The sequence below is a fragment of the Arabidopsis thaliana genome (assembly GCF_000001735.4).
Source record: "Arabidopsis thaliana chromosome 1 sequence".
NCBI lineage: Eukaryota > Viridiplantae > Streptophyta > Magnoliopsida > Brassicales > Brassicaceae > Arabidopsis > Arabidopsis thaliana.
Window position 1 is genome coordinate 9630765 of NC_003070.9, and position 17049 is coordinate 9647813.

The following is a 17049-nucleotide window of genomic DNA, read 5'->3' on the forward strand; positions in this document are numbered from 1 at the left end:
CTAATGAAAATTGATGTTAAAAAATATTGTGAACCAGTTAGATTGGTGATTAGTAAAAATTTAGAGAACTCAAGATGTTCAATAATGGAAATCCGAAAAACTATTATTACTAGAGTTTTTTCTTTTTTCTTTCTGTTTTCTAGCCAAAAACAATTGACTTAACCAATGCCACAAATCTAAAGACAATAGACAAATATTCAACTTATGCTTTCCAAGAAAATATCATCAGGACCATATTGAGTGATACTGTAGTTTGTTTTGCTCTTTCTGCCATTTTGGATCTGATTTGTAAAAATGTAAAATCATCTTAGAATTCTGCATAATTTTTACTAATCATAAAATGTAACGGATTAGTAATTCCAATCATTTAGTAATTAGTAAGGACCAAAATCACATGAAAGATATCTTATAAGAACCAAATTTGGTTATTCCAATAAAACCCTTGAATGATATTTTGCCGTTTTCAAAACCCTTAAAAGAAGAAAAACAATCAGAGGGTTGGCGGTGTTCCCGTCAGAAGATCACGAGGATCATCACATTAAACTCTGTTTTGTTGATCTCTCTTTCTGTTCCGTTTCTCTTTCCACTGCCAAAAGTTAAAGCTCTCTCTCTCACTCAATCACACACTCATTTCTCACTATTTCACAACTTCCTTGTGGACAAAATTAGTCGACTTCTCTGTTCTCTCCAACACTGTTTCGTTTTCACTACCCAAAATTCGAATCTGGGTTATTGAAAAAGTTCCAATTTTTTTATCTGGGTTTTTCGAAAGCTGATATCTTTTTAGAATCTGATCTATCTCTTCTACTTCATTTCCCTTGCATTTTTTTAATAAGTTGTAGAATCTGTCTTGTTCTGGAAAAATATGGAGTCTTGCTTTCCTGCCATGAAGCTGAATCAGTGTACCTTTGGTCTCAACAACGAAATTGTCTCTGAGAGAGTTAGTGCGTTCTGGGGAACCCAAGTTGTCAAGCCCAATCATTTGAGGACAACGAAACTTAGGAGTGCACCTCAGAAGAAGATTCAGACAAACCTCATTCGCTCCGTTCTTACTCCATTTGTTGATCAAGAGTCTCATGTAAGAATATTTTACACTTGCAATTCCCAAACCAAAAAAAAAAAGATTCTCTGTTTCCTTGGAAATGAATTGAAGTCCTTGGTTTATTAGTTCTACTTGTGCATTTGAGTCTGCCTAGCATCAATTCTGTGTGTCCATGTTTGGTGGGAATTTGATTTGGACTGTGTTGAAAATGACTTCTTATGGTGGTAAGATGTTGCAACTGCTCAAAGTTTAGCTTTAGGTCTACTATAACTAGCCTAGGACTTAATTTAGCAGATGGTAGCGATTGTGAGTTGGTTGAGCAGTTTAGTGAGGGCTGGCTAATAAGGCTTTTAAGGTTTGGTTGGGCAGGAGAGTCTGTCATCAATCAAAATTTTCTGGTTTAGTGAATTGAAGCTTCTTTTCTTAAATTAAGTCCCTTGGTAGCTTTATTTCTTCCAAGTCCTATTCTGATATAAAGAATCATTTTTCAGGAACCTCTGTTGAGAACTCAAAATGCAGACCCTAAGAATGTAGCGTCTATCATACTAGGTGGTGGTGCTGGGACTCGCTTGTTCCCTCTTACAAGCAAGAGAGCTAAACCTGCGGTGAGGATTGTTTTGTTTGTCCATTGTTTCTTATGATTCATTGTCAATGAGGTTTTAAACTTGTTAATAATCGTAGGTGCCAATTGGAGGGTGTTACAGGCTGATAGATATACCGATGAGCAATTGCATCAACAGTGGTATTAGAAAGATCTTCATCTTAACTCAGTTCAACTCATTTTCTCTCAATCGCCACTTGTCTCGTACTTACAACTTTGGCAATGGAGTCAATTTTGGTGATGGGTTTGTTGAGGTGATACCATTACCTGCCATAGATTAGATTTATCTTCCTGTGTTTTTATTTGCTACTAAAGTTTCTCCTCTGGAGATGATTAGGTCCTTGCTGCAACCCAAACTTCCGGAGATGCAGGAAAGAAATGGTTTCAGGGAACTGCTGATGCTGTTAGGCAGTTTATATGGGTCTTTGAGGTCTTCTTTTGTCTTTCATCTCTTAGTAAGTGTTCTTGTACATTGTTGGAAACATGATATGGCGGTGTTTCTGTAGGATGCCAAGACAAAGAATGTGGAACATGTCTTGATCTTGTCTGGGGATCATCTCTATCGGATGGATTACATGAACTTTGTGCAGGTTAGTTTTATTTTTCTTATTTGTCCACACTGAGCTTCATGTAAACTTTGTTTCATTTCTCGTCTTTGCAGAAGCACATTGAGTCCAATGCTGATATCACAGTTTCTTGTCTTCCCATGGATGAGAGGTGTGTCTGAGGATCATTAACATTGTTTCTTGCCTTGTTTATTCGATGAACTTATTTGAGTTTTTCCTTATTCACAGCCGTGCTTCGGACTTTGGGCTGCTTAAAATTGACCAGTCTGGTAAAATCATTCAATTCTCGGAAAAACCAAAGGGAGATGACTTAAAGGCAATGGTAATGATTTATTTTGTTTGTCAAAACGTTCAGTTTCTTGCTTGCAATATTACGAGAACTTAAATGTTTTTTGCGTTTTCAGCAAGTTGACACTTCCATTCTTGGTTTACCACCGAAAGAAGCTGCGGAGTCCCCATACATTGCATCGATGGGTGTTTACGTATTTAGAAAAGAGGTTTTGCTAAAGCTTCTAAGGTCAAGTTATCCTACATCCAATGACTTTGGTTCTGAAATTATCCCGTTGGCCGTAGGGGAGCATAATGTTCAGGTCTGGTTTTTCTTCATTTTTTGTTTAGCATATCACATCATCAATCAATATTTGTGTTTCCTCTGACCTTTATTTATTAACTTGCTGCTACATAGGCATTTTTGTTCAATGACTATTGGGAGGATATTGGAACCATAGGATCATTCTTTGATGCCAATTTAGCCCTCACGGAACAGGTTTTCACCGACTCTTTATTGTTTCATCTCCAGTGCAGGGTGGTGACTCAGTGAAACCTAATCATGCTATTTGTTTCTGTTTTGGCAGCCTCCTAAATTCCAATTCTACGATCAAAAAACACCCTTCTTCACTTCTCCAAGATTCTTGCCACCTACCAAAGTTGATAAATGCAGGGTACAATATCTTGAATTCGATTATCCCGTTGTTTCAGCTAATGATTCATCGATCCTCATGTTGTAAAGTGTATTATGGAATTGCAGATACTTGATTCCATAGTTTCACATGGATGCTTCTTGAGAGAATGCAGTGTGCAGCACTCAATCGTTGGCATACGATCACGTCTCGAGTCTGGAGTAGAGCTTCAGGATACAATGATGATGGGAGCTGATTTCTACCAAACGGAAGCTGAGATCGCGTCTCTTTTGGCGGAAGGGAAAGTTCCGGTAGGGGTTGGCCAGAACACAAAAATCAAGAACTGTATCATTGACAAGAACGCCAAGATCGGGAAGAACGTGGTCATAGCGAATGCAGATGTATGTTTTCAAAGATCTTTTTGGTTATTTTGAAGAAATGGTTGTCTGATTTTTTGTTGTGTTGGGTTGTGGCAGGGCGTGGAAGAAGGCGATAGACCAGAGGAAGGGTTTCACATAAGATCAGGCATCACCGTTGTGCTGAAGAACGCCACCATTAGAGATGGTCTGCATATTTAAGCTTTTAAACCTCTCTTTAGGAGCAGTGTATGTGGCTTCTTGTGATTTTGTAACGAGACTAGTTACGTTCGATTAATAATTTAATAAAACAAGAGGCACAAACGAATGACAGTTTTAGCAACTTTAAACGTGATCGTTAATCTTGGTAAATCTTAATGATTACGTAAAACACAGAGAGAAACCAATCACAAACAGACGAGAAAAAAGCATGTGTAAAATTCTTCACTCTCACGATCACAAGTCACAACACAAGACTTGAGACTCCCATCCATATATACACTTTACAAATTATAGATATTTCATTCGAGTTTTATGGGACTATAAAAAGAGTCATAAAACTCTTGTCTCTTATTGCAGTGAGAATGAGAGAATAGGTTCTGAAGACTAAATGGTCTGATCTTTAGAGAAGGTAAGGACCACTAGAAGCTACCTCACCAACTCAATTAGTGTCAAATTAATCCAAGGCCAACAGTCCTGAAAAAGTCTCCTAACTTTTTATGTCTGCAACTGTATATGGGACATCCCTAGTTTTCTTAATTTTGAATCTTGATTCTTGAGTTAAAACAAAAACCCAAATATACAAGTATGCATGAAACGTAAACTTTCAGAGAAGGTTTCTCACATTAAGTATCCTTTGAGTTAAGTATATAGTCCATAAGACTGTTTTTGGTTTTAATTTTAGTATTTGTGTGTTTGGGCCTCCCAAAGATTGTTGGCAGAAAAGTTGTCATTATCACTGGACCAAACTCGCATGCTCAATATTTATCATCACCAGTTATAATTACATACACCGACTGCTTTTTTAATTTTATTCATTTTATATTCTCTCGGCCTCATGGCACCGTTACTTCCCGCCTCACGTTGACGATATATGAGAGAATATTTTATCATCATATCATAGTGAAGATAATAGCACAAAATCACAACACAAGTTTTTGGTAAGTAATGATCGTCCGCTGTAATGATCGTCCGCTCAATAGGGTTATTGGTAAGTAAGAATGAACCTGAGCTATAATAACTTGATATCAAAATCGTGTGTGATTGTAGAAAAAAAAAATCTTATAAATGATTATTTGTTTACTTTTTGTCAAACACTTATATATAAGGTATTTAAAACTAGATATAAGGTATTTTAGACTGGTAAAACAAAACTAAGAAAACAATTATATGAACTAAATATGGACGACAAAAAAAAAAAAAAAAACATAAGAAAAGTTATTTTTTTTTCTTTTGTCGTCCATAATTATTTTTCTGTTTGAACACACAAAGGCGCACTTGAGAGTTTAGAAGTACCATGGAAAATGGTTATTTGAGGTTAAAGATGAAAATGAGTAAGAAGCAACCATATAAATATATATCCATTCTAATTTGGTCCCATGAATCAAATTGAAAACTCCAGAAAAGGAAGACTATTTTTAATAATTTTGTGTTATGTTGACCTTTTGTGACTTATGCTCATGCTCATGCACACCCTACTCGTCTATATTGTATATTGCTTTTAGTAATATAACACCTTTTTTTTTTTGTTAAAATAGTAATATAACACTCAATTGCTTTGTTTTGACTTTAATTAATTTCCATCTCTAAGAGCATGCCTTTCGTGTTCCTTAAGGCTAATTGCTCACTAATTTATGCTGCTTTTGAAATAAAGTATTATATATATATATATATATAATGATTAACATATTATCAACTTTTATGAAAAAATCAAAACATATTAAGCAACTCCTTTTAACTCGTTGTTGTGGTCACAAACTGTAACAAGTTTTCTTCTTATCCAATGTGGAACGAGTTAGCCCAAAAAAAAGACTTGAGAGAAAGAAGACAAATATGAATGTTTTATGTCTTATAAATGGAATGTAAAACCATTTCAATAGAAAAAAATAACAAAAAAATTCTTATACCAATTTTCATAATTAAATCTTATCCCGAATCCCATTTGCCTGTAATAATGAGACTTTTAAAAGTTTTTATTCGAGAAGCAGTGATTCATAATTTCAACGATGTCGAGAAAAAAAATGTGTATAACCCTAAATAATAGCCAAAATAAGAAAAGAATAATTAAATTCCAAAAGAAATGGTTAAAAAAGCGAATTAACGAATTAAATTCGACATTTATATTTTGCAACCTTCCCTTCGACGCAAACATTTCTCTCTTTTTTCTCTAATCACCAAACCTGCGTCTTCTCTCTCACACTACTAACAACACTTCCTTCTTCTTCTTCCGACTATGGATAAGAAGCACGGCTTGTTCTCCAAGTCTAATTCCCGGCGACCACGATCCAAGAGTCCAGTCAGAAGCGTCTCTCCGATCATCATCCGTCGCCGGAAAGGCCGTTACGTCACACAACCGGACCGGCACATGTCTGAGATGCTTGCTCCGGTTATAGAAGGTCCTGATCCAGACGCTGAAGACTCCGGAAGCAGTGGTGATTACTCTAGGTTCGAGAGACGTTGGTACAATTGGATGAAATGTCAGCTTCCGGTGGCTCCGCCGTCAGTATCGTCCTCTTCGGATTTCAAACGAACGGATCTGAGGCTTCTCCTCGGTGTTCTTGGCGCACCTTTAGGTCCTGTGCACGTTAGCGCTCTGGATCTCCTTCCACACCTCAGTATCAAGAATACACCTATGGTGAGCTCTTAATTCACTGTTGTCTCCTCAAAATTAGGACAGTGTTGGGGATTTGGAGTTAATCATGTTGAATTAAGCTCTTCTGTGCCATAATCTAGCTTGAATTTAGCTGAATCTTCTTTTAGTTGCCTACTAATTACGGAGAAAGACTGCGCAATTAATTGAGATTTATCAAGTTTTATCTCTGCTTTAATGTGTTGAGGGTAAAGTCTAATGACTCTTACTAATACTTGAATTTTCAGGAGACTTCCTCTGCTCAGTACATACTTCAGCAGTATACGGCTGCATCAGGAGGTCAAAAGCTTCATAGTTCTGTGCAAAATGGATATGTTATGGGAAGAATCAGGACGATGGCTTCAGAGTTTGAGACAGGCTCAAAAGGTTCAAAGAGCAAGAATAATTCGTCAAAAGCTGTTGAGTCTGGAGGATTTGTGTTGTGGCATATGAATCCTGATATGTGGTACATGGAGCTTGTTCTTGGTGGGAGCAAGGTTCTTGCAGGTTGTGACGGGAAGCTTGTGTGGAGACACACACCATGGCTTGGACCTCATGCTGCAAAAGGACCGGTTAGACCATTACGACGTGCTCTGCAGGTTAGGCCTCTTGTCCCAAGGAAGCCTTCTCATACACTTTTCTTTGCTTGCATAACTGAATTGTTACTGTTGTCAACTTTCAGGGACTTGACCCGAGGACCACAGCGTATATGTTTGCAAATGCAAGGTGCATAGGAGAAAAAAAGATCGATGGAGAAGACTGTTTCATTCTCAAGCTATGTGCAGACCCGGCAACACTCAAAGCTAGAAGCGAAGGGGCATCAGAGACCATAAGACATACGTTGTTCGGTTACTTCAGCCAAAAAACCGGTCTGCTTGTTCACTTAGAAGACTCCCAGCTAACCCGAATCCAAAACAATGGAGGCGAAGCGGTTTACTGGGAGACGACCATCAACTCATACCTAGAAGACTACAAACCTGTCGAAGGTATCATGATAGCTCACTCTGGTAGATCCGTGGCTACGCTTTTAAGGTTTGGAGATATGTCATCAGGACATAACACTAAGACCACAATGCAAGAAGCATGGGTCATCGATGAAATCTCGTTCAATGTCCCTGGCTTGTCTATAGATTGCTTCATTCCACCTTCAGAACTCAGATTTGATTCCCACGTTGAAGACTTATCTCAAGGCCCCAAAATTAGGACATTGCACGGCCATAAAAATGGTTGATGTGAAGAAGCAGGAGATCAATGTGTATAACTCATTCAAAAACAAACCCTAGACCGGTTATTTTACTTTTGCTATTGTCGAAGCTAAAATTCTTGTAGGAAGTTTCGTTGAAGTTGTAAATAGACAGCAGGAGAAGTTCGTTCTTTTTGCCGCATAATGTTAGGAATGTGTAGTCTTAGTAAGGTCAGTCCAATTTTTAGTTTATAATATTGTTTCATATACTATGATAGAAGCTCCCATCTATTTCACCTAATAGCATATAGTATAAAGAAATATTACTTGGTCATCCATACCAATTGGAACTGATGAATACGATCTTCCTTGTATTGTATATCAATAAATTCATAGTGTGAGTGTAGTTTCTTTTGTAGCACAAACTAGTAAATGTTATTTCTCCTCCTACTGTCTATTTCAAACCGTTGCTCATTAGTTTACTCCAAAAAATGGCCATAAGTACTTATCTGTTTGTCTGTCTCAACCATCCAAATCCTATTTGTGAGTTGGATTTCAATGGGACATGAGCATTTTTGCATATGGATTGATCCATTTGCTCACTAGATCGTTTTATTTTACTGTTGACTGTTGTTGACCTTGAGAAAAAGAATTAGGCCGGTTCACTGTTGACCAAATTCTTTTACATAAAATCATTTTGAAAATAATCCCGGTTCATTAGTTAAACCGGTTCGATTAATTTGGTACGTCTCTAAAACAAATCGTCTTCACCTTTCTTCTCTTGCTTTCAGGGCTTGCGATTTTAAGTGGGGGAGGTAGAGAGAGCAATCTACCAGATTCACCGATTACCAACAACAAACAAGGTATCATCGGGTAATTCAGATTCGCAATTTCTGCTCATTTGAATTTATAGATTCCTAAATTGGTTTCTTTTTTTTTCTTGTGAAGATCACTATGGTGCTCTCTGACTTCACTGGAGTCGGTGTTGGATTTGGTAATGCCCCCATTCGCAATTGTTTTCTCCTTTTAATTTTGATTGGAATCGTAATTTAGTTATTGGAATTCATAGGGTTCGGTGTTGGTTGTGGATTTGGCGTTGGATGGGGTTTTGGAGGTTCGTTCTCAACTTCTCTCTTTTTCTGCTTTTACTTGAACAAAATCTGGACTGAATTACAAGATAATTCTATTGGAACAATTCTCTTGCTAGTTGCTATGGGATGTGCAATGCACTCTGCTGTGCTTGTTTAGTTTTGTGATCATATTGCTTAATGTCTCTTATAGAGATTATCAACTCCTACATATCATCTTTACTCAAATGCTTCTTCTTTCCTAGCTAATGGTTGCTTAAACGCATAGCTAGTATCAGTTGCGCTTACATTTTGATGGATTCATACTATTTTGCAAACCTACTGAATTGGAGATTTCCGTTGCTTTCATGCAGGAATGCCTATGAACATCTTAGGTGTTGGTGCTGGTAAGCATTTCAAACTTCTACTTCAAATATCCCACACTCGCATAGATACACACCGAGCAGGTTTTTCCTAAATTCTAATTACGTAACTTATGCGTCTGGTATTTGACAAAGGTGGCGGTTGCGGGGTGGGTTTGGGCCTCGGGTGGGGTTTCGGGACTGCGTTTGGGAGTCACTATCGTTCATCTAGACTTACATTTCAAGGCATCGAGTTAGAGACTGCCGATAAACGGGAGGAGGTGGTGGCTAACATGTCCAAAAACTCCACTTAAGCAGTCGTGTGCTTCAATACTCTGCTCGGATTGATTGTAAAAGAATTCTGACACCTTTTCTTATTTCTCAATGAAACGGTTACTTCAAATAATCCAATACGAAATGCATTTCTGTATTCTGAATTGTCATTTTTAGAAGGTTCCACTTCAATCTTGGGTTTAGTCCCAAATAATTCTACAATGGTTAATAGGATTGGTGCCTAAGAAAACAATGATTGCTCAATGAAACCCGTTTCAAATAATCGAACCAAAAAAATGCATTTCTATATTACAAACAACCAAAAACAGTTGGAATTTACTGTACAGTAAAAATGTGGATTGCCAAATTCGTCTCTTTCGCTGTTACACAGAAGATGAATGAACTCGAACCTTGCTATTCCAAACCTCTCTTCTACATTGAATGCACTGCAACTACCACTGCAATCAGAAAAAAAAACAATTTATCTCAAAACTCAAAAGTGATGCAGTAAGCTTTGCGTTCTAAACATAAATGATTCAGAGTTCAGTAAATCTTACCAATAAGAAAAACTAAAAGAATAATCCAAATTGCAGCGTGAACCGATTTACTATATCGCATTCGATACTGAGACCGTTGGAGTTGCCTCTGTAGAGCTCCATACCAACCATGAAGCTGCTTTTCATAACAGTCCTCCTCACACTCCATACAACTCTTGCCCCTCTCTGAACATCCATTCATATCTTGCTGAGAAACAAAAAAATAAAAAGCATTTCTTAGCAAAGATTTTCAAAGCAGGAGGCAAAAATCTTGCGGTTGGAGATCGATCGATCAAACTTACTTGGTTAGCTTGGATAGGTAATAAAGCAGCATCAGAGTCTCCTTGACGATCTAAACCCTTCCACTTTCTATTGCAATGCTTGGACACAGGATCCATATAATTCAAGAATCCAGAGAAGCTAGGTACTTTCCTCGGAGGTCGAACCACTGGCTCATCACAAGATTTCTTCACTAAACCATCATCAGAAACCGCAATGTTCCAAGCACTGAATTCAGCAGCACTTGCAGTCCTTCTATGTCCATTAGGATTTGCTTTAGCAGATTCAGATGGACCAGTCAAGAAGAGAGCAAGCTCATTACGATCATCTTCATCCAAACGAACCCATCTCGGTGTTCCTTTCCCATCGGATTGCGCAGCTTCCTTGAGAGATTTCTCGATTTTCGACACTTGAGCTTCCATTACGAAAGTAAACTCACGATGCCTATCTCTAGTTTCATCACTCAAACGATTGTCATAGCTAGATTTGACAGCTTTTTGGAATTCATCTAACTACACCAAAAATATTACAGGTTTCATAAATCAACATTACAGATTAAGAATCTGAGTTCTGAGGAAAGAAAGAAACCTGCCATTTGGTGGTTCCAAGAGCTGCGTGAAGATCTCTATGAAGCTGCTCAGAGTCCCATACTTTTGAAGAGTCTCGTTTCCCATTGAGCCATGTCCTGTACGCTGACTCCATCCTACACATGAATCGAAGATAACAACACACATTGTGAGATTTCAGATCTAAGACTTGATTTGATTAATCAGAAATCGTAATCCCAAATCCGAAGCAACACGAATCGAATCGTCGACATTGCATCACCAACAATGAGAGTTTATGGTATCACAGATTCAAAACGAAAATTGGGAGATGAGGATCCGAAAAACGCAAACCTGTCGGCAGATTCCTGAACTTCTTCAGCAGCGGGAAAGAAAGGATCTTTCTCCCACCGATCCAAACTCGTCGTCATCACTTGAGCAGATGAAAAAAAACAAACTAATTTCCTAATCCTTGGAAGATGAGAAGAAACCCAGAAATGGAGGAAAATGGAGAAGATGGATGGATCGAGAAAGATTTCAGAGAAGAGAGGGAACGTTCGTTCATCGATTAGCCAAATTACGGCCTTTCGTTACACACACGTGCGAAAATTAGTACTATTAATGTTTGGTTTATTCAATGTGGTTCTCAATAAACCGGTCCATAATCTCTAATTCTCTTCATTTTGGTTAACGCTTTATTTATGACAGCATAATTACCAAAAGAACTAGTAATCGAAAGTATGATTAAAGGAAAAAAATATGCCATGATCCTACTTTTGATTACTTATGACTTATCTATCAATTTTATTCATGTTATAATCATTTTATTACAGTTTCATAATTCATTGTTTCCTCTGGAACATATGTGTGATAACCAATATGTTCAAATCAGATCAATGGATTGGTACACGAGTCACTCCTTGTTTTCTTTTATTTAAGAAAAAACTTGAGACTGCAAAATGAATAATAATGAAAAAATGCAGCAAAAAGTGTGGGAAAAATCATGCGAATGAGAACCATCACCTGTTACACCTTTCTGGTGAGTCACCATATATGCACCTCTCTCTCTCTCTACTGGCACGCCCATGCCAACCATCACCGTTGTATTATGTCCCAAGATATATAAATAGTGGTGTGTGTTTGTGGCTGTGTATTATTCAAACACACAAGTCCTTTTACTTCCTTTTTCAGATTCTAAGCAAACAAATTGTGTCACTAAGCAGCCATCATGGCTAGAGTGATCTTGTGGTTTCTTGTTTCCTCGTATCTTTGTCTCATCGGTCATATGATTGCCGAGGCTGCAAGAGAAGGTGCCTCCATGAGGAAGGAAGCACACTCCAGTGGGATTGGAAGAGAAAGTAAGCTCATGAGGAATGAAAAACACTCCACTGAGATTGGAAGAGAAAGTGCGTCCATGAGGAATAAAGCACGCTCGAGTGAGATTGGAAGAGAGAGTAAGCTCATGAGGAATGAAGCACACTCCAGTGAGATTGGAAAGAGTATCCGACACGTAACCGGATTTAAGGGTGAACTCACAGCTGGTGGCTACGGCGGTGGAGGCCCGGGATATGGTGGTGGTGGATACGGTCCAGGTGGCGGCGGTGGTGGTGTTGTAATCGGTGGTGGATTTGGTGGAGGTGCCGGGTATGGTTCAGGTGGTGGTTTGGGTTGGGATGGAGGCAACGGAGGTGGTGGTCCAGGATACGGGTCAGGTGGAGGAGGTATTGGTGGTGGAGGAGGTATTGGTGGTGGAGTCATCATTGGCGGTGGTGGTGGAGGATGCGGAGGTTCATGCAGCGGAGGCGGTGGTGGTGGAGGAGGATATGGACACGGCGGAGTCAGCACGAAGGGATCAGGCAAAAACTAGAAAAAACATGCAGCTTGCTTTAGGTAGTGAAAGGAAGAAGAAATAAGGATGTACTTTAGCATCTTGATCATGTTTAGGAGTTTGTAATGGCATTAGTTTTAATGGAATAAGAACCTTTCTACAAAAAAAAATAAAGAATTGGTCCTATGTCTTTTCTTGGTTTCAAACATCCGAGCAGATTCTATTGTATACGCGATACAATAGCGTCGATCTTGACATCTGAGGCTCCTTTTCCACCACAGCGATCACATCCTTCACAGAGATTGACCGGACTACTTTTGGTAAACCTTGGTTCTTCCCAAATTGTGTACCACCTACATAAAGTTCGAATATGCAATTAGGAGCACGAAACACAAGAATAACCAGCAACAGAACTGAGAGATTTACTCTTTCAGATCATAGAAACGGGATTACCAATCTTACCAGAAAGTTTCTTGGAGTTTCTTCCTGGCCCTGGAGAAGATCTCTGACGTGCTTCAGCCATAAGTTTCCATTTTGAAAACCTATCATCTCCTCCAACGGCTGCACGAACAGCAACATTTGCAGCCTTGGCTCTCTCTTTATCTTCGTCCTTCTTATTTGCCTGACTTGTGATCAATAAACCTCTTTCAGTGTACGTATGTGTATATCTCCAAAGGTTTAGGTAGTTGGCTCAAGTTCTAAATACCTTCACTTCGTTTGAACGTTGGTCTTCTTTTTCAGTATCATTTTCTTTGTTCTACATCAATGAATATACAAAAAAAAAAAACTAGACATTACTACTGATAACTAAGACAAATAGATATTAAGCTCAGGACAAACCATTACCTTTTCTTCTCCAGAATGTTTCTTTTCCCATTCCTCTTTCACCTTCTGATTCATTTCATTAATTTCTTTCCGGATATCAGATGTGATAAAAGTCCGATTTCTACACTTCTCTGCATCAGTCCGCTGCAAAAGCTCTTGTAACTTCAGAAAGATTTAGGTACAACAAGATCTAAGGAGGCATGAGAAGAGAAAGTAGACTGACCTGCTTTGATATTCGTATTATATTAAACAGTAGTCCTCGCATCCTCTCCTCCACACACTGAATGCGCAAAGCCATGAGAAAAACGAAAACAAAAACAGGAAATTGAAGGCTAATAATTCCAAGAAAAGGTGTTAACATCTCACCAGAGACAAGCACCGCTCTACATCATGGTCTATATGCTTTAAACCACTTTTTCCCACTGTCATATATGAAAGCATACATAAACTTCTTCTCCAAGTGATTCCAAGTAAGGACCAAAGAAGCAGCTAAGATACGAGTTGAAACACAAACTAATTTCTGTCAGCTTTCTCTGCAGTGGAATTTTCTGCAAAAGCGTTCTTTCTTCCTCTCCATGCACAAGTCTTCGATATGCTTTAGAAACACGATCGTTCTTTTTAGGACCAGAATCTAATAATTGTTTTTCCTCTTCCTAGAACAGATGCAGAAAGTAATTTGGTTTATTGTTTCTCTATATCCAGGTTCAAAATGAGAAGTGTAGCAACTCGTAAACATACCCTGAGATTGATGCCACTGACTGCAGTGACATCATTAAACTTTTCAATACTTTCATCTGAAGAAGTCCCACATATTTTTTGCTTCTTTCTGTATATTAAAAAATACATAAGACTTCAATTTAGCAATTCTAAATTGTTAGTAAGGTAAAAAGGATATTATCAGAAAAGCAAAGAAAAAAGGAAGAGTAATTTATGGACGCTGTAAGTAGTTCATCTTTCACAAACCAGCCAGCTCATTACCTTGATGGTGGCAGCGAAGAACCTAGTGCCTCAAGAGGTTTCTTCTGACCAACAGAAGGCATTTTGGGTGTCACCGTAACATTAGCAATCTTGGGAATGGTCTCAGATGGGGCAGGCATATTAACCTGAAGTGTACACAAATAATTTTCACGTAAGATAGATAGTCCATTTACTCTTCACAACCAAAGTTCGAAGCCAGTACAAGGAGAAATAGAAGCCAGGGTGGTCCAAAATATAAGCAAAACGAAACCAAATGCAACATCGGTTGAAGAGAAATGGTCCCCCTATGAGCTTAAAGAGAAGATCAACCAAATTGAAATCTGTCTTTTGAAAGTATAATTTATAAGTTACCATCGTGCTAGAGTCCAGCTGTGTTGTCATTGAAGGAAAAACAGAGCTGGCAGAAGTGGTTGATGTGAATAAACCCATTTTAGAAGACTGCTTCTCCAAGTCATCATTTGAACTAATTGGAATAGCATTCTTCTGTTTCAGTGGAACATTAGTCACGCCTTGCTGCACCAAATAACGAGGTTTATGTGCCTGTTCAAAACTTTGATCAATCAATTTATGCTCCACATGGATCACTGATGAAGAAGGTCCCACTGTATGGTCCTTGGTGACTGATCCTTGCCAAGGAGCAGAATATAGAGGAAAGGATGAGTTCTTTGGGAAGTCGGATATAGGACCATCCTGAACCCTACTTGGACCATTTACAAAAGTTGGCCTCTCAAACTTGGGTACTGTCGTCATGTTTATTGTAGACTTGGTTGGTCCTCCAACACTGGCTATTCCCACATTCTGATTGTTTTCCCTATGCTGGAAATCAGGGAGCTTTGCTCTCGATGATGAACCAGGAGAAGTGACATTTGTCCCTGGGTATGGATTAAGACTTCCAGATTTGGTATCCATATGAAAAGAACTTGATGGAAGCTGCATGTGTTGCTCGGGATGCTTATTTAATCCCTGCACAGTAGTTGAACTGTTTAAGGTGCCTGAAGTTGTAGAAGACAGTTGGTTAACATGAACTTCACGAGGATCAGATTCTTGAGCAGTGAATTCTGCAGTTAATGATTGTATCTGGGATTAGTTTTGTATGCTACAAGGAAATCATAAGATAAGATCTACCAGAAAGTTAAGATGATCTATGATAATTGCAAAAGTAAATGGCATCAACTAAATAAGTTATACCAGCAGATTTAGACACTTTGTCATGGTTTGAGCGTCCAGGTACTTTGATCCCCATATTTCCCTGGTTACACATACAGTTCATTCTGAAACCAGTAAGCCACAATTCCAAGACAAGAAGTATTCAGCTTATACTATTAAAGTGAGAATTCTTTATGTTATTTCCTTTTTAATAAGGTTCAGAAGTGAGATTTCTTTCTCAGCACATGTTCATATACAGAGAAGGAAGCATATAAAACAAGAAACTCTCTTGGAGGCTGCTAAATGAAAATCATTAAAGTACTTATAAATGCTAAGAAAATGGAAAGGGTAATACCGGTTTTAACTGAGGCAGTTGGCTAATTACCGATCTGATTATCTGATCACCTACAAGATCTCTCAGTTGTCGCATGAACTCTTCCATTGTAAGTTCTTTTCTCTGCAATCAAGTATGAAAAGAAACGTAATGTATTAAGAAACTTCGATCAGAGTGCCAATTCATTCATGGATGTAAACTGTAAAGCCACACCTTGAGTTTATAATGCAGGTTAAGACAATGCGTCTTTTTGCCGGGTTGGTGGTCTACCACGGTACGAAGCAAATCAGTAACTCGTGCTAATCTAAGATTATGATTCACAGGGTCAACAGTCTTTTCCACCCAAGGAGTCTCTTTGCTACTCATCTTCTGCAGTTTCATATACCGAGGTTGCGGTTTTTCTGATTCATTACCAGTAGTATTGTTTATAGACTTCAAGTTACTTCCTTGGGGCACATGAGTTCAAGCACCAAAATCAATTATGAGTATGCTCTAATATTTTTCTATGACTAACCGTCACTAAAGCATCATCAAGAACTAACAATCTAATTGCATCCATCAACATTCAACAGTTAACATCAAGTGAAACATGAAGATACATGACAAACCACAAAAATACGACTCGTGAACCTAAATCACTAAAGAAATCTAAAGGCATTTCCCTGTTTTGATACATTCCACAGTTTCGCATATGAATTTTAGGGTCCAAAACGAACCTTCAATATCTCGAATCAGAGAGTCCTGAAACATTTGCAAGTCATCTTCCGAATGCTTAGAGTCAACCTAACGACACGATTAGCGGGAATCGACATTTAGGAGCTTCGTCCACAGAACAAGATAGCGCGTGGATTTTCGCAGACAGTACGGAAATGAAAATGAGAGTGGGAAATTCGAAACCTAACCTCTTCGTCTTCTTCGAGGAGCTTGACAATGGAGAGATCCATGGAGGAATCTCGCGGTACCAAACGTCAATAGCTCAAAACGAAGAGGGAATTTTCAAGGAAACGATTTGTTGTATCCAATAAGATTCCAAATTCCGCAAGTTTTTATATAAAGGGAGATTCTGCGAGAACACCGTGTCGTTTTTTCTTTTTGATAAAACACTGCGCGCCGTTCTGTTGATCTTCTTTTCGGTAGTTGTTTCTTTTGGATAAAACACTGCGCGCCGTTCTGTTCTTCTTTTCGGTAACTGGGCTTGTTCTTGTATATCAAAATTTATTTTTCTTGAATATAATGTTGGAGTTCTTAAACAGTTATTCATATTAGCATCAGACTTTTGCAAAAAAAAATTAATTAACTTTTAGATGAATTTTGATACACGTTTATGACCATTGAGTTTTGGACTTCCCGTAGATAATTCACCAAATTAAAGAAGGGATTA

The 17049-nt window shown here is 38.3% G+C and overlaps 6 protein-coding genes across 16 annotated transcripts; 4 read left to right on the top strand and 2 right to left on the bottom strand.

Moving 5' to 3' along the window:
* The first annotated feature begins 425 nt into the window (after positions 1-425).
* Positions 426-3833, top strand: APL2 (ADPGLC-PPase large subunit). Its single transcript, NM_102533.5, has 12 exons — positions 426-1078; positions 1534-1647; positions 1724-1897; positions 1981-2073; positions 2150-2233; positions 2305-2360; positions 2438-2531; positions 2614-2799; positions 2895-2975; positions 3064-3150; positions 3237-3509; positions 3585-3833. Exons 1-12 carry the CDS (start codon positions 866-868, stop codon positions 3684-3686), a joined length of 1557 nt encoding a protein of 518 aa, NP_174089.1. The 5' UTR covers positions 426-865; the 3' UTR covers positions 3687-3833.
* A 1990-nt stretch (positions 3834-5823) lies between these two features.
* Positions 5824-8137, top strand: AT1G27690 (lipase, putative (DUF620)). Its single transcript, NM_102534.3, has 3 exons — positions 5824-6318; positions 6561-6911; positions 6995-8137. Exons 1-3 carry the CDS (start codon positions 5917-5919, stop codon positions 7541-7543), a joined length of 1302 nt encoding a protein of 433 aa, NP_564291.1. The 5' UTR covers positions 5824-5916; the 3' UTR covers positions 7544-8137.
* A 122-nt stretch (positions 8138-8259) lies between these two features.
* AT1G27695 (glycine-rich protein) lies at positions 8260-9440 on the top strand. 2 transcript variants are annotated; one of them, NM_148489.3, is made up of 5 exons: positions 8260-8358; positions 8444-8489; positions 8565-8609; positions 8937-8969; positions 9081-9440. In NM_148489.3, exons 2-5 carry the CDS (start codon positions 8450-8452, stop codon positions 9236-9238), a joined length of 276 nt encoding a protein of 91 aa, NP_683330.1. In that variant the 5' UTR covers positions 8260-8358; positions 8444-8449; the 3' UTR covers positions 9239-9440. The 2 variants fall into 2 exon arrangements, with proteins under 2 accessions (NP_683330.1, NP_001031097.1); NM_001036020.2 differs by lacking the exon at positions 8260-8358 and having other exon boundaries at positions 8383-8489; positions 9081-9387.
* On the bottom strand, positions 9095-11138 carry AT1G27700 (Syntaxin/t-SNARE family protein). The gene is made up of 5 exons (NM_102535.3): positions 10912-11138; positions 10601-10715; positions 10036-10524; positions 9755-9941; positions 9095-9655 (listed from the first exon to the last, which is right to left on the bottom strand). The coding sequence occupies exons 1-5, from the start codon at positions 10986-10988 to the stop codon at positions 9630-9632; spliced, it is 894 nt and encodes a 297-aa protein (NP_564292.1). The 5' UTR covers positions 10989-11138; the 3' UTR covers positions 9095-9629.
* A 569-nt stretch (positions 11139-11707) lies between these two features.
* On the top strand, positions 11708-12588 carry AT1G27710 (Glycine-rich protein family). 2 transcript variants are annotated; one of them, NM_001084141.1, is given in 2 exon segments: positions 11710-12278; positions 12297-12588. In NM_001084141.1, the coding sequence occupies 2 exon segments, from the start codon at positions 11786-11788 to the stop codon at positions 12422-12424; spliced, it is 621 nt and encodes a 206-aa protein (NP_001077610.1). In that variant the 5' UTR covers positions 11710-11785; the 3' UTR covers positions 12425-12588.
* TAF4B (TBP-associated factor 4B) lies at positions 11722-16856 on the bottom strand (the record flags this gene model as incomplete). 9 transcript variants are annotated; one of them, NM_001332781.1, is made up of 15 exons in its annotated part: positions 11722-12738; positions 12848-13007; positions 13092-13142; positions 13232-13354; positions 13434-13490; positions 13577-13632; positions 13725-13863; positions 13949-14036; positions 14189-14313; positions 14540-15246; positions 15377-15437; positions 15690-15791; positions 15882-16037; positions 16385-16451; positions 16571-16691. In NM_001332781.1, the coding sequence occupies 13 exons, from the start codon at positions 16032-16034 to the stop codon at positions 12587-12589; spliced, it is 1974 nt and encodes a 657-aa protein (NP_001320205.1). The 9 variants fall into 9 exon arrangements, with proteins under 9 accessions (NP_001320205.1, NP_001320210.1, NP_001320204.1 ...); NM_001332780.1 differs by having other exon boundaries at positions 15882-16069; NM_001332783.1 differs by having other exon boundaries at positions 12435-12738; positions 15882-16110; positions 16571-16856.
* Between the last annotated feature and the right edge of the window lie 193 nt (positions 16857-17049).

Bases quoted from the DNA above. Each gene is read 5' to 3' on its own strand.
- APL2 (NM_102533.5), top strand. From the start codon at position 866: ATGGAGTCTTGCTTTCCTGCCATGAAGCTGAATCAGTGTACCTTTGGT. The intron at 1,648-1,723 runs GTGAGGATTGTT...TAATAATCGTAG, and splicing joins GCAAGAGAGCTAAACCTGCG to GTGCCAATTGGAGGGTGTTA. The intron at 3,510-3,584 runs GTATGTTTTCAA...GGGTTGTGGCAG, and splicing joins TGGTCATAGCGAATGCAGAT to GGCGTGGAAGAAGGCGATAG.
- AT1G27690 (NM_102534.3), top strand. From the start codon at position 5,917: ATGGATAAGAAGCACGGCTTGTTCTCCAAGTCTAATTCCCGGCGACCA. The intron at 6,319-6,560 runs GTGAGCTCTTAA...TTGAATTTTCAG, and splicing joins GTATCAAGAATACACCTATG to GAGACTTCCTCTGCTCAGTA. The intron at 6,912-6,994 runs GTTAGGCCTCTT...GTCAACTTTCAG, and splicing joins CATTACGACGTGCTCTGCAG to GGACTTGACCCGAGGACCAC.
- AT1G27695 (NM_148489.3), top strand. From the start codon at position 8,450: ATGGTGCTCTCTGACTTCACTGGAGTCGGTGTTGGATTTG. The intron at 8,610-8,936 runs GTTCGTTCTCAA...GCTTTCATGCAG, and splicing joins CGTTGGATGGGGTTTTGGAG to GAATGCCTATGAACATCTTA. The intron at 8,970-9,080 runs GTAAGCATTTCA...TATTTGACAAAG, and splicing joins CATCTTAGGTGTTGGTGCTG to GTGGCGGTTGCGGGGTGGGT.
- AT1G27700 (NM_102535.3), bottom strand. From the start codon at position 10,988: ATGACGACGAGTTTGGATCGGTGGGAGAAAGATCCTTTCTTTCCCGCT. The intron at 10,525-10,600 runs GTTTCTTTCTTT...TTTTTGGTGTAG, and splicing joins TTGGAACCACCAAATGGCAG to TTAGATGAATTCCAAAAAGC. The intron at 9,656-9,754 runs GTAAGATTTACT...TTCTGATTGCAG, and splicing joins TCTTTTAGTTTTTCTTATTG to TGGTAGTTGCAGTGCATTCA.
- AT1G27710 (NM_102536.3), top strand. From the start codon at position 11,786: ATGGCTAGAGTGATCTTGTGGTTTCTTGTTTCCTCGTATCTTTGTCTC.